General features: G+C 33.8%; 2 protein-coding genes across 3 annotated transcripts; both read right to left on the bottom strand.

Moving 5' to 3' along the window:
* Positions 1–7263: 7263 nt before the first annotated feature.
* On the bottom strand, positions 7264–7895 carry BDCG_06363 (uncharacterized protein; the record flags this gene model as incomplete). The annotated part of the gene is made up of 2 exons (XM_045422096.1): positions 7264–7287; positions 7441–7895. The coding sequence occupies one exon, from the start codon at positions 7893–7895 to the stop codon at positions 7503–7505; it is 393 nt and encodes a 130-aa protein (XP_045277815.1). The 3' UTR covers positions 7264–7287; positions 7441–7502.
* Positions 7896–8594: 699 nt separating this feature from the next.
* On the bottom strand, positions 8595–11629 carry BDCG_17291 (the record flags this gene model as incomplete). 2 transcript variants are annotated; one of them, XM_045426433.1, is made up of 3 exons in its annotated part: positions 9498–11064; positions 9118–9440; positions 8595–9065 (listed from the first exon to the last, which is right to left on the bottom strand). In XM_045426433.1, exons 1-3 carry the CDS (start codon positions 9871–9873, stop codon positions 8595–8597), a joined length of 1170 nt encoding a protein of 389 aa, XP_045281648.1. In that variant the 5' UTR covers positions 9874–11064. The 2 variants fall into 2 exon arrangements, with proteins under 2 accessions (XP_045281648.1, XP_045281649.1); XM_045426432.1 differs by having other exon boundaries at positions 9118–11629.
* Between the last annotated feature and the right edge of the window lie 4642 nt (positions 11630–16271).

The following is a 16271-nucleotide window of genomic DNA, read 5'->3' on the forward strand; positions in this document are numbered from 1 at the left end:
ATTTCTGATGACTGTTAGTTAGAAGTCAGTTGAGAAGAGAACAGATCAGTGACAGCACAGCAGAGAAGCTCATATAAAAAATATCATGAATTTCTGATAATGTGTTAAGATAATAGTTATAACTGTCTAGAACTTCTATTACTTTATACTTGATATAATGATAATTCAGTGTATGAGATGAATATGTGATCTGTATATTCTTAAGATTCAATTATATCAGATATTCTATCTTATATTACTCTGTGAGATCTCAGTGAATATTAATTTAATCTTCTTAATTCTGTTTAACACTTATCATGAAGGCTTCTGCTCAATTACAGACATTTCAAAGTTTTATTACTATATTATCAGTAATCTGAATCAGACTGTAAGAGTTTGATATGAAATGTATAATCTCTAGAAGATTCAGTACTTTCATGTGATATCTATGTATGAGAAAGAATGAGCTTATATCTGTTGAAACAGTATCTCAGTCATTGATAGCAACTTCAGTGTGTAGAAGAAGGTCATATCAATCATCTTATAAGTGATTACAGAACTTATAAAGATAATTCTTTACAGTCTGAATTATTCATTCTGATATATTATCAGTCTCAGAGTGATAGACAGTTAATAAACAGTATATAATCTTGAGAACTTGACAGATTCTTGTTCAAAGAGTACTTATAAATTAACAGTCTTAATTCAATACTATAGATCTCAGTAATTCATATATATGATAGAATAGGCTTTTTAGAAAAGCTTCAGTAACTTATTTAGTATTCATCTTATTACACGATTTTAATCTTATATTCTTACTCAATTAATTCACAATGATCAGAATATTTCTATAATTCTTACTCTCAGAGAGATTAACAGTAAAGTTAATTATCATATCTTATCAGATTCTATTAGAGATATTGAGTAGTTTCAGCAGATCTTTTCTACAGTTCTTTTATAAGATAATAGAGAAATAATAGTTACAGTTTCAGATAAAATGTCTGATGCTGTTTAATATCTCAGATCAGTAGAACTCTTGAGAGATTATTCAATACAGTTATTCACAATCTGAATAGCTAATTATATAAGAGTCATGCATCTCTTACATTATCTGAGTGTGTAAGAATTTGAAGTGAAGAATCCAGCATCATTTATGAAATTGTTGAGTGTTATTATTATCAATTAAACATTCTGAGATGTCAGTTCTTATATATAGTTCTAGAAGAAATCAGAATGCTTCTTATCATACTGCTTCAGTGAGTACTTGAAGAAGTTCATCAGTTTGAGCTACTGTATGTCATAGTTCATCTAATATAGATTCAGAAGAAGTTGAGATATCAGTGACAGTTCTAATCAGAGAAGTATATATAGTGTCATGAGCTGTTCTATCTTGATTAACTAGTATCTTCAGATTTAAGAGTCAGTGCTCTCAGTTCATTCAGTGAGTATCTGTTACATTAGATAACATATCTTACTCTCATTATAAGAGAACATCTGTCATCAAGCTCTGACTGTCAGAATGATAGTGTATTGTAAAATGAAAGCAGCTTAAGAACTTAGACTATCACATCTACTATTCAGTGAGTTTAAAAGTAGTTGTAAAGTACTTGAGATTCTTATAATCTGTGATTATCTCAAATTCAGAGATACTTCAGAGATCAGAGTCTCATTCTTCTAGACAGTATATAATTATAAGAAGTTTCTTATCATAGATCTCATAGTTGTATTCAGCAGAACTCAGTTTCTTAGATATGAAAATGTATAATTATAAGATATGTTTATTATTATATTATAATATAGCTTCTTCTGTGATATAGTCAGAGAAATCATCTTCAACAACTATCTTATAATCAGAATTAAATATTATCAGCAGAGAGATATTAATGAACATCTTCTTTATCTGTATAAATACAGCTTCAGTATTCACTGATTATTGAAATACTGAGTCTTTCTTAGTAAATTCTGTAAGTAATCTCATAATATCTGAGAAGTTTCATATAAATCACTGATAGAAGTTAGTAAATTCAATGAAGCTTTATACATCTTTCACAGTATATAAAGTCTCTTACTTAAGAATAGTAGAGACTTTCTCAGAATTCATTTAAATTCTCTTATCAGCTTCTATGATAAAGTCTAGATATTTTATACTCTTGACTTTAAAATCACACTTATCAATATCTATTGATAGTTCTGTCTCTTATGATCATTGTAATATCTTCTGTATATATTCTTAATATTCTTTTCTGAATTCATCAGTGAAGATGAGAATGTCATCTAGATATACAGATACAAACTTATTAAGAAAATCTCAGAGTACTTAGTTAATATACTTCTGAAATGTACTGAGAGTGTTAGTCAGTTCAAAGAGTGTGACTATTCATTCAAAGAGATTATAATATGTTCAGAATACTGTAAGTTATTCATCTTCTTCAGTGATACAAATCTTATGAAACATGATGATAATATCTAGTTTTATAAATTATTAAGCTTATTTAATCTGTGCTAGAGTTTCATTGATAAGAGATAAGAAATATCAATCTTTCTTTGTCAATCTGTTCAGATCTCAGTAGTTCACACAGAATCAGAGTTCTTCACCTGATTTCTTTGCAAAGAGAATAGAGGCTGTAGTAGAAGAGTTGCTAACACATATAAATTCTATATTTAATAGATTATTAAGTGTCTTTCAAAGAAGAAGGAGTTTATCTCATAATATATTATAAAGAGAGTCTTATAGCAGTTCAGAGTTCTTATCATTCTTTTTTTCTAACTTGATACTGTGATTCACTTCAGAACCTTATAAGAGAAGTATATTAATAATATTATCTTATCAGAAGATATCTAGATATTCATGATATTATTAAGAGAGTTTCATACAAGAATCTGTTCTTATAATACAGAATAACTTTTCTAGAGTCTTTTTGATATCAGTCAGACTAGTAGAATAGATTGATATATGATTCTGCTATCAGCAAACTTATCAGTGACTCTATCAGTGATTTTGATAATGACTTCTTTTTCAGAGTATTTTATACATATTGACAGAGATCTGTGTTTGATTCATGATCTTGTAAATGTTATCTTCATGAACTCTATCATTGTTAGAGAATATCAAGCTTCTGTTTTAAGTGTTCAACAAGATGCCTTGTTCAGATAGTTAGACAAGTTCTAACATAAGATTGTAATCAAGATTATCAACTTCATATGTATAGACATTCTCATATTGATGTTCTTTCACATCTATGATCAGCTTCATTATATAACAGGTATAAACATCTTTCAGATTATTAAATTCTGTGAGAGATCAGAGTTTTAATAAAGAGATACACTGAAAGTTATGATGTCTTACAACTGAAGATATTATCATTGCATAGTGGCATAGACTGCTGTCTATCATGACTTTCATATTATACATATTATCAATCACAGTAGATACAAGAATCATATTCATTGTTATCTTCTCTTCAAATTGCTGTTATCTGATCTCTTCAAGCTTCTGTTTATAAATTTGAACAGAAGCTAATCTTTTCTCTGTTTCACTGAGACATTCTTATAGTTATTCTCTGAATCTTTCTCTAATGTAACATGATTGATGTGAACAGACACTGATTTATTTTTTAAATGAGAAGACACTGATCTTTCTCTCAAGTATGAAGATATATAGATTGATCAGCAGTTGAAAGCAATGTGTTCTGATCAGTTATAGTTGATACACACTTCACATTGACATCAATCAGTGACTTCTTCAGAAGTGATCTCAGAGACTCAGAAGCCTGTTTGAACAGCAGAAACTCTTGCTTATATATAGACATTTGAATCTATTCAGTTCATGACCTCTGCATCATTATTCTTCAGTACAGATGTATAAGTGACTAAAGTGTAATATCTTCTGTCACTGTTCTGTATACTCTTGAGCTTAGTAAGATGATCATTCAATGTTCAGAGCTGTGTGCAGAAGTCTTTATAAGTTAAGTCTTTGTCTGCACTTATAAGAGTCTGTAAGAGTTTGAAAGTCAATGTCTTCTTGAGCATGCTAATTTTTATTCAATTCTTCCAAGACTCATCTCCTGCTTCTAGAATCTTGATATTGAAGTCAGGAATGAATGTTATAAGAGAAGTGTTTCTCTGTCAGACACTCTGTAATTAATCTAATACTTTCTGTTATATAGCAGTATCTCAGAACAGAATATCAAGATATCTCATAATATTATCAGATATTTATAACACTGATTCACATACTTTCATTCATGAATGAAACTTCTGTTTCATATGATCTTTCAATCATTCATTGATATATCAATCTTGATTAATTAATGAACTGATAAAATCTTCATCTATATTCAGTTTCATGAGCATTTTCATTCTTTATAATGAGTAGAGAGTGAGATCAGAAGTATTGAAATATACAGAAGTATCTAAGCATTCTTTCAGCACTTTTGTATTCAATTCTGTAGATGTTGAAATTGCATGAGTTTCTTATTGTAATAATTATTAAATCTCTTTATATTAACATTGTTGAGTTGCATGTATATCAGCTATTTGTTGTTATTATAGTTTCAACATTGCTCAGAGTCACTGTAGTATTACATCTATACTTACATTTAAGAGTTTCATATTATTATTAGACATAGTTATATTGATTATCAGATATATAATATCTGTGAAATCTGAAGAAGTGTAATCATATTCTTATACATCTGAATTTCAGAAATCTCAGATCTTTCACTGATATTCTCTTATAAAATCTTATTCTCTTTATAAGATCTTATTACAGAGTCAGAGTAACTGATAAGCAAGCTTCTATCTGAGAACTCAGTGTCTGCTTAACTGTTTAACTATTTCTCTATTTCTTACATGTTATTATGCATTTAAATATCTCTCAATAAATAATCATTTCTAATGAGAAGACAATGCATGAATAATCATTTTCTAATAAGAAGACAATGAACATTTTTATAGTGTAAGAGGCCTATGCTGAATAGATTGATATAATATTGATAGATCTTATATAACAAAGATAAAAATGTTAGAGAAGAAAAGAAAGAGAAAGTGCAAGAATCAGTGATTAAGATGAATATTTATATGTGTATATGATGATGTACATGGTGAAGCTTCAGAGCAGAAGAATATACACGTGTTTATAGCAGCTGAGAATTGATGATTGAAAATGGCTGAGAATTGAAGTGTACACTACACGTGTTTGTAGCAGCTGAGAATTGATGATTGAAAATGACTGAGAATCGGAGTGTATGCTACGCGCATTCATAGCAGCTGCGGATCAGCGATTGGAAATGAAAGAATCTATGAAGTGTAATGAAATAGTCTATATGATTGATCGGGCGCAGCCCGCCACATTGTTAAATTAATTGTTAAATTTTCTCATATTAATATTATTAATTTGTATGTATATCAGCTATTTATTATTATTGTAATTTCAACATTACTTAGAGTCACTGTAATATTACATTTATACTCACATTTAAGAGTTCTTTTATGTTATTATTAGACATAATTATATTGTTTATCAGATATATAATATCTGTGAAATCTGAAGAAGTCTAATTATATAAATATCTTATATATTTAAAGTGTCAGAACTCTCAGATCTTTCACTGATATTCTCTTTATAAGATCTTATTCTCTTTATAAGATCTTATTACAGAGTCAGAGTGACTGATAAGTAAGCTTCTATCTAAGAACTTAATATCTACTTAACTGATTAATTATTTTTCTATTTCTTATACATTGTTATATGTTCAGATATCTTCTTAATAAGTAATCATTTTCAATAAGAAGATAATAAATATTTTTCAAGTGTAAGAAGTCTATACTAAATAGATCAGTATAATATGTAGATCTTATATTATAAAGTGAAAAACATTAGAAAAGAAAAAGAAAGAGAAAGTATAGAAATTAATAATTAAAGTGAATATTTATACATGTACATAGTGAAGCTTCAGAGTGAAAGAATAGAAATTTCATGAGTTTTCAGTTAAGAATTAGTAACTGAGAATCAGAGCTTTTAGCAGAGAATTGAGAACTGAGAATCAAAGTCTTAGTAGAAATCTGTAAAGTGTAATAAAATAGTCTATATAATTAATTAGACGCAGCTTACTACAGATTCTTATTTTCAACTGAGATAGAAATTAAATACTTAATACACTTTCTATCAGAAACTTAAGCAGCTATAAGAAAATAACTAAATTCAGAAATATCTGAATATAAAGAGAAGAAAATTAATCAGATATAATCTGTTAAAACAGCTATATATTATCTTTTAATAATTTATTTTATTATAGTCTCTCTTTACTTTATCTTTTTCTTTCTATTCTTTTCTATCTATTTATTTAATATATTTATCTTTAAGATTATATTCTCTTTTCTTTTATTATAATATTATCAAATAATTTGAAAGTATCAGAAGATGTTAAAATACTGTAATTTATAAACAGTTTTTATATTCTGAGCTGAAATTTTCTGATTTTACATATCTGAAATTGATAAATGTATAATAATTGACTTTATAGATATAGAAAAAACTCTGAGAATTCAAAGTTCTTAAATAGATATTATAGTCTCTGACTGTATATATCTATAATTAAAGAAAAATAATAATAATAATAATTAAATAACTTTAAATCTCATTTAAGTATTATTAAAAAGTGTTACTTTTTAAAAAATTAAAAATAGTTTAAAAAAAATCTTAAAATGTCTAAAAATAGTAACTTTATATTAAGAATGAAACTAAATGAGATTAAATAAGATTACTTTCTCATTTTTTCTAAGTTATAATCTCATTTTGAGATCTGATGAATAGTTACTTTGCATGTTTTTTTAATAATTAGTCTCAGCAGAATTCACGCCAAGAAATGTATGAGACCAGACCAAATGAGATCAAACATGAAATTCATGGTCCCGCCGGCCAGTCTACTTCACATCACATTGACTACCTGGCGCAAGCTGTAACATTCCTACTAATAATGTCCCCGCGACAAAAGCAAAAGTATTTTTTTATTGGTTAATTACAGTTCGCATCTCAATCCAAGCTGTCAACCATTCAATGGTTTTCCTTCGAGCTTTTATATTAGTTTCGAGGCTACACCGGTGATTCATTATCTGTGATTAAGGAGGGGGCGCACCGCATAGACCAGAGCCCTCCCAGACAAACCAGAACTTATAGACCCTTGGTTGGACAAAGGCCATCAATTTTTGTATCCTGAAGCCTCTAGGCCTTTGTTTAGGGTCCCGGAAGCGTCTCCCGGGCAACCATCAATCTGCTGGCGAATTTCGTTAAGTGCTTCCTGGACTCCTCTGGAATTCCCCAACACCAACAATTAGCTATTGCCTCCAGAAAGAGCGACAGTTACGATTGGCTCACAGGCTGGGAGGAAGTGAACGTGTGTAAACACAATCAACCTTCTTCTCTGTGCAGAAAGCACAAGGCCGCGTCCCATCACATCTTACTTTTCTAGTCCGACAATAATCACATGCCTATAAATAATTAGCTAAATCGTCGGGCTGAGGTCTCAAGTGAAGCCAAATCCCACCAGCTTTGCGCGTGGAGCTTTCTTCTCAGTGGAGGCGCTAGAAGAGTAGGCACCGTCAATACCATTGATGGTGGCGGAGGCGCTGGGAGCGTCTGGGATAGACTGCCCATGCGAATGGGCAAACGGTCGCATTGCATGCGGGGGTACTAGGAAACTATCGGAAACTCCCGGAGTAGATTGTATTGTATTAGGAGGATAACTACAGCCTTGTACGCTGAAGACCCCACTGTAGGCCATGCTGTTCGTCGCCTGTTGAGGATTGCCTTCAGATGGCATATAAGGTGGAATGGAGGTGCTGTACCGCGAGCTGTACGGCGGGCTGTGTCGGTCTCCCGGAGGTAGCACCACCCATCTGTTGGCAGACGAAGCCATCTGTCAAAGATGTCAGGGAATGTGCGCACAGGTAAAAGAACGATTGTGTATGGGGGCCCGAAACAATCCGTAATAGCGGCTGGTGTAAAGGGGTCACGCAGGTGTTTGCATCTTCGGTGGGAGCAAGCGCGCCTTTATATTCCCTGCCATAAAGGTTAACCGACATGCTAGACTTGGTACCATAATTGCTTCTTATGGGGCGACAAGCTGCATGAGCCCTGGACGCCTCCCTGCATCTTGTCGCCCCGTGCCAAGCCATCTCACCTTGTCCCATGATTTGGATACAAAAATGCGCTGCTTTTCCGCCTTCATCTTCCTTCTCTGGGACGAGATGCTACCTTAATCTCTTTTTGATGTCGAGGAATCAGTTGAACCGATGACAAAAGAACAAATATCAAAGACTTTCAACGCTTACCTAAAACGGGCGCGCCGAAAGGTAGAGCAGGGGAAGCAGAAGGTGCAGGAGGTGCGCCCTTTCGATGTCGAGGAATGAGTCGAATCGACAGACTAACATGGAGCGATCGAAAAGTATCGAAGACCTTCGACGCTTACTACAGGAAGAGCAACGTGCGCGCCAAAAGGCAGAGGGGGGCAAGCGAAAGGCGGAAGAACGCGCCGTTCGGGCAGAGCTAATCACTCAATATCCCTTTGATCTGATGTGACTTTGGATAATCCTGTTCCTTAGGGATAGCACAAGGGCTAGGCATAGGAATCAACCACGCTATCTAGCCAACCACCCAATGTCAAATTCACCATACGGCCGAGTTCTGTGGACCCATCCTCCTGTATACCCGTCTCCTCCATATCCCGGAGAATATTATCGATATATTCTCCCGCCCCAGAAAGGTGAAGAATACGAGCAATGGCGTGGTGTAGGGCAAGGAGCCGGGGTGAAGGGGGTTCTATTGATCGGTCGTTTATAAGATAGAGTATGCGAGTAACAGGGATATCTGGTAAGATTCCTGGAGGAAGGAACGTATCAATTCGGTAGGTGTGCTCCTGGTCAGGAACAGCTTCAAAGAAAACAGTAAAGTTGCCGAAATGGGTATGGAGATCACGGGTAAGACTCATAGCATTAAACGGCCGGTCAATATTGACACCATCAATTAAGTGTGAAACATCACAGTCAAACATGTTAAGGATCATGAGTGCGGCTTTTTTGGAATCATCCTAATCATGTCATTTAGTCAAAGGAAAGATTATCTTTGACAAGGGGGCTCACCAATTGAGAATCTGCATTTGCCTGTGTCAGGGAATGTGGAAGTATATGGGCCACTTCTAAAATCATAGATAACTGTCCCTGGAGCGGATTCCCTTCGTCATCTTGAGCAGCATGGCCATGTTGTGTCAGACGAACTATTGCTTCTCGCTGATCGAACTTGCGAGAGATCACGCAACGATGGCGGTCACGGATGAGGCAAGAACCCCGAAGGACTGATATTCGGTCTGGCGTCCCAGTAAATTCATGCATTCCTCCTTGTGCTCTTTGGATTGCGGAAAGGTGTGCAGGAGAGGGCTGCGGAGTGTGCTGGCCGGAAGCTTTGACTATAAAAAGGTTAGCAGAATCGGAGGGATTAACAGGGCGGCGGATAGGGACCAGACGTGGCAGAAAGAAATTATCTAGTAGGAAGTCTGCGAAGGTGATCAAGTTCTTGCCCAACTGATTCTCCAGTCCCTCATCATCAAAGTCAATATCTTCCTCGCCAGCGACATCTACCTTCATAAATTCGAAGAAGGCACGTAGAAAGATATCTTGCGATAACTCAGAACGCGAATATTCATAGGTATAGCGGACGAGTAGAGGGCGCCTGTATCCAACCCTTCTACTGTTATCTGTTATATCAAAATGGTTTATAATACTGTAGAATCTGCGCTGAGCCCGGGCGCGCTGATCCGCTGCGAAGGGTTGAGGGCCGGAAAAGTTGATGATGCCCTCAAGCGATGACTGATGGCGATGCTGGGAAAATACAGGTGCCATGTTGCTGCAAGAAATGAATAAGGATCGCGGACAGTGCGTTGGAGAGCTAACACCGCCGACACAGATGAGGAGAAGAGCCGTATTACCTCAGCATTTCCTTGTTGAGTCATCAGGCGGTGTCGTGTATACAGAAAATGTTGGGTGTATACAGAAAACTTGACCTCGCTAAGTGCGCCACTTGACCTTGTTACAGAATCATGACCCTGACCTCGCACAATGTAGAAGAGGTTGGACTTGGTTGATTATTCTAGTGCTAGCGGCAACTAATCCATGGATATATGTGTGGGTCACGTGGGTGAGGGCCAGTGGAGAACCTCCAACACCCCCCCATTCTGCGCCGGCCATCTAGCCCACGCAGCCACAAAAGCGCCCAAATCATTCAAATCTGCAATAATAATTAATTACACAAAGTGGAGTCTAGTTTTCTCATAAGAACTAGCTCCATACATGCAAATACACGCGAATATGTAAGAAAAAATGCTCAAATCCATTCTTTCTGTATCTGTATTGCTCCCTCAGTCATCCGAACACTGTGGGGTCTCATTTCTCATATTTTTGTCATTTTATTGTTATTGTTATCATGGTTATCATATAGGCAGTCGGTGGCCTGGTTATCGTGGGTTATCATGGTTATCATATAGGCACTCGGTGGCCTGGTTATCGTGGGTTATCATGGTTATCATATAGGCAGTCGCACTGATATCATTGAATTCCTTGGACAGGCGGGCTCTGCGGATTTCCACCTGTTCTGAAAAGGATGCTGCTATGGCGTTCCATAGAGCTGCAGAACTCAGGGAATCTTGAGGTATAGTAAAAAGAGATTTGGCTTCAATAGAAACAGAAGATCTGTAACGTGACGGAACCGAAGCGGTGGCTAGTCGGCGGCGTCACATAGGGGTAGTTGTTTGGGAAGCTGTATGGGTGGGCTTGACTATCTTGCTTGAATAGCGAGCTCGTAGGCTACAGGGTTATTGCGAGGATATCACAGATATGGTACTTAGTATACTAAGAAGATTGTATGAGGCACGCAGTAACTCTTGTATATATTTCAGTAGAAGAAAAACGAATCACTGGCTCCTTTGATGAGGAGCCAGCATCTAGCTATTCTATATAGACAATGGGCGGATACCCTCCTCCCATTCCATGAGTGAGAATAGCCGGAGCGATACCTCAGCGGCGTCTCATTACCAAGGAAGAGTAATCTGCTGACCTCATATAGAAGCGGGGTTCTCATATTCATCAATTGGATCTTCCTATGATATATCTGAATGATGTCATAGGGTGGTTGGAAACTGGTTCGGATGGCCTGCGGGATGAATGGAATCATCCACATGGAAGTGATGGGCTGTGTGGAACCGCAGCGGGGCCTTGGCGCGGCCGGGGGCGTGACAATGCCCTCCCCTTTAAGAGCATAGTCCTGATGCCCTCAAGATTACTGGATTAAGAGTTATCTTTGTTGTATAGTAACAGTTGTCAACTGATTGACAGTGTGTGTGCTGCGTGTGGTATAAAGAAATAGGTGAGTTTTTCTGCTGACTGTGTAGGTCTTCCTTTTCTCATCTTCATCCAAACCAAACGCGTGGTAAGTGGGTTCCTTATATATTGATTTGAGATGTGGAAAATGTAGTTAACAAGTGACTTGCAGATCTCCCATCATATTCTGTCCTATGTATGGAATTCCCTGCAAAAGTGATGTGTTTTTAGGGGCAAAGCTAACAGTAGTGGCAGGATTTGTTGAAAAGATCCCCCCCTCTGTGACACATTTTTCTCCCCCTGCCCCCCCTGCCGCTGTTGCGACGCTGCCCCCCCCCCCCCAGCTAACACAGTGATGTATGATCCTGTGTGGTCATTCAGAGAGGAACCTGGGGAGAGCTTGGTTCCGGGGACAGTGACTCTGAGAAGCTCAATCTGTAGTTCCCCTCCCGCGACACGCCTGAGCCCTGCTTATCTGCACTGTGTTAAGCTGCTAGACTGGCCGCCGGGACCATGAATTTCACATTTGATCCCATTTGGTCTGGTCTCATACATTTCTTGATGTGAATCCTGCTGGGACTAATCATTAAATAAACATGTAAAGTGACTATATATCAAATCTCAAAATGAAATCATGACTTGAAAAAAATAAGAAAGTGGTCTCATTTGATCTCATTTAGTCTCATTCTTAGCATAAAGTTACTATTTTTAGACATTTTAAGGTTTTTTTTAGACTATTTTTAATTTTTTAAAAAGTAATGCTTTTTGATAACACTTAAATGAGATTTAAAGTCATTTAAATCAATAAAAATAATTTAAATTAAGAAGTGAAAATCATGATCTTATTTGAAAAATATGATAAGAGTAGACAGTAAGTCTCACTGAGACAGTATGAGACTACTATCTAATATTAGAACCATGTAATGAGATCTGTTAAATTGATAATGAGACTATCAAAAATTCTGGTTCTGATCTCAGACACGGTCACACGGTCAGTCTATAAGCAGCTGAAAAAGAGAGAAATCTTATATATCTGCTTCTTCTCTTACTTCTGTTATTTCTGTTATATCTGTAATAACAACTTCTGTCTCTCTGTAAGTATTATCTACTTTACAAGAAGATGTTATATCAGCTCTGATAAGAAGCTCAGATACTTAAGTAGTACAAAGTAAGAGTCTCAGAGCTTTAAGTATTAACAGATTCTATTAAAACTGAGAAGATCTCTCTTACTCATTTATAAAAGAAGATAAAAGTATGAATCTCTGAGATGAAAAAACATCTCAGAATGACTGATCTTAAGAAGAGATTAACTGATATCACTGTTAAAAGTACTACAGAGATTAATTGCTAATTAAAGAGAATCTCACTTCAATTGAAACAGATAACTGAGATGCTTTGTAAGTGAATAAGTTAATATTTTATGCATTTCTCATACTCTTCTGCAGTGCTGCTAACTTCTCAGCAGGTAAAAATACTAGTGTCAGAAACTTCAATAGTGAAGAATAAGTTTAATAGAGATATAATTATTGATAAGTAGACTCTAATCTCTCTTTTTACTTTTTCAGTGAGCTGTAGCCTCACTAGAATAGTAGCAGCTTATAAATTAATAATATTAATCTTTTTTATTAATTTTAAATATCTCTTTTCTCTAATTACTTCAGGAATTTTACACCTATATAGTCTTATTAAACTTCTAAAAAACTCTTTGAGAGAAAATAGAAGAAGAGTACTACAGAGCTTATAAAATATCAGCTTATTACTATAAGATTATCTCTAAAAAAACTCTTTAAAAAAAATAAGAAGTTTTAAGTAGTATTTCTTACTTAATATCTCTGATATGTAATAGAGCAGTCTCTACTAGTTATTTTATAACTTATAATCTCTTTCTTAGTATTTTTTAAATATTTAAGCAGTTCTTATAAATTCTCTGATAATAAATAATCTTCTTATTTCACAAGATATTAAAGCTTACTATAATATATTCACTTATTTAATATTTTCTTCATAAGATATTCAGTATTACTCTCAATTTTAATATTATTCAGCTGAGACAGCTCTGTCTCAGAGCATTACTTATAGAGTTTTAAATAGAAAATATGAAAAACAGAATAAATTAATTTCAATTCTGTGAGTAATTTTAACTCATATATCTGCTTACTTATTACTCTTATTACTGAGAAAGATTCTAGTCATTACTTACTGAGCTTCTTATATAATCTTATTATCTTGATATTCTTTACTGAAAGTAGTACTTCATTCTCTATTAAAAACTTCATTGAAAGATGTTTTTAATTATAGTATTTTATCTATTACTTCTGAATATAGTGAATACTTTTCACTATCTTCTTATAAATTTTATTCAAAAGTTTCAATCTCACTTTTATTTTTAATACTGAGAGATACTCTATTCTCTATATCTATTTAACATTCTGACTGTTTATTTCTCTCTTTAAAATATTATTCATGACATTACTGAGTAATAAAGAATTATATTTATAATAAGTATAGAAAGAAGATATCTTTAAGATTGCATTCTTTACATTATTATATATAAATTCAGTGATTAGAAGATGTTTAAGTCAATCATTCTGATAATATAAATAGAATATTTAAAGATACTGTTCTAGTATCTGATTCTGATATTCAGTCTGATTATCTATCTGTGAATGAAAAACAGTACTAAGAAGATGTTTTATTATAAGATAATAGTAAAAAGCTGATCAGTATTTACTAATGAAGAGAGATTCTTAATCTGTTATCAATGATTTCAAAGTATTATAATTATAAATAATAATATCTAAAAACAGATTAGTTAATTCAGAGGCTTTAATCTTTTTATAAGTAGAAATATATCTGATTATCTTTATAAAGTAGTTAATAATAATTAAAATTGAGTTATATTCTTTGACTCTTGTTAACTTCAGCAGATTAACTATGAAATTTATTAATAGATTCTGTTATAAGTTCTTTGAAATAGATAGTAATATCAACTCACTATATTACTTATACTATAGAATCTTTATTCTTTAGTAGATACTATAAGTTATTATTATTATTATTATTATTATTATTATTATTATTATTCTTTCATTATACTCATATGCAAGCGGAGCTTATAATGAGTCCTTGCGTGATGTTAAATACAGGTCAAGTGTTGATTATACAGAAGGAAATACAGGTGTTAAGACTATGCTAAGATAATAAGAACATAGGAAATACAAAGAAGTGACAATTAGATACATGCGATAATAACTTCCCAGCCCAGGAACATAGAGTGATTTATTGAAGTGATTTGTACACCTCTGTATTTATTAGAAACCTGAGATGCTTGAGTTCCGGATTTAATGTATCCCCTGCGTGTTTCGAACCCACATGCCTTGGTTTCCCACGCCAAGATGCTACCGGGTGGCCGTATTAATCATTCGGCCACCGGGGCAGATACTATAAGTCTTAATATACTCTTTGACATCTGTTCAGAGCTTGTTTCAAATGTATTTATATTTTAGAAGCTTCTCAGTCTTCTCTAACCTGAAGTACTCTGTATGAGAATTATTATAATGAATTCTCAATAACTTCTGACACACTGCTCTGCTATGAGAAATGAAGACTGAATTATTCAGTAGTAGAAGTTCACATTTTCATAGTTATCAGTAACTTGATTTCTTAGTAATATCACTCTGCTCAAAGTCTGTCTCTTTCAAGTTTAAACTGAATTCTTTCTTCTTTAACTTCTGAATTTAAGCTGTAGTAGAGATATCTCTCTTCTATAACTTATTAATAAATTTCAAAAATAGTCAGATTGAAAGATTATAGACAGTTTCATTCTTTATTAATTTAATAATTATAAGATATAATATAAGAAGCTCATGATTTTCAGTGTCAGTTCTCTGCAGAGACTCAGATTTTCTTTCATCTTCTATACTGAGATATACAGCTATCTTATCAGCACTGTTTCTGAGCTTTAGAGAACTTTAACTCTCTGCAGTCAACTTCTTCTACAGTGATAATAGAGATTCTTTTATAGAATTCTTCTTCATATCAATGATATTATAATTAAGCTATCTAGATAGTATATTGACAGAATTAAGTTAATCTGAACCTGGGGAGAGCTTGGTTTCAGAGACAGTGACTCTGAGAAGCTTAATCTGTAGTTTCTCTTCTGCGACACACCTGAGCCCTGCTTATCTGCACTATGTTAAGCAGCTAGACTGGTCACTGAGATTATGAATTTCATATTTAATCTCATTTGATCTGATTTCATACATTTCTTGGCGTGAATCTCACTGGGACTGACTATCAAAAAAACATGTAAAGTGACTATATATCAGATCTAAAAATGAAATCATGACTTGAAAATAATGAGAAAGTGATCTCATTTAATCTCATTTAGTCTCATTCTTGGCATAAAGTTACTATTTTTAGACATTTTAAGGTTTTTTTTAGACTATTTTTAATTTTTTAAAGAGTAACACTTTTTGATAACACTTAAATGAGATTTAAAGTCATTTAAAGCAATAAAAATAATTTAAATTGAGAAGTGGAAATCATGATTTCATTTGAAAAATGTGATAAGAGTAGACAGTAAGTTTCACTGAGACAGTATGAGACTACTATCTAATGTTAAAACCGTGTAATGAGATCAGTCGAATTGATAATGAAACTATCAAAAAATCTGATTCTGGTCTCAGACACGGTCACACGGTCAGTCTAATCTGAACAGTATCAGATATAGAAATTATACTCTGAAAGCAGCTTCACTCATCTGACTTAATATTCTATCAAGCTCTTTATTGTCAAGAAGTAATGCAGATTTGTATAATCAGTGAGAACTTGCACTGAGTACTTACTACTCTGAAGATAATATTACTAGATCTTAAAGAATTTGATAATTACTAATATCTTCTAATTATGAGTATCATATCTTT

Source organism: Blastomyces dermatitidis (genome assembly GCF_000003525.1).
Source record: "Blastomyces dermatitidis ER-3 genomic scaffold supercont1.6, whole genome shotgun sequence".
In the NCBI taxonomy this organism is placed as follows: Eukaryota; Fungi; Ascomycota; class Eurotiomycetes; order Onygenales; family Ajellomycetaceae; genus Blastomyces; species Blastomyces dermatitidis.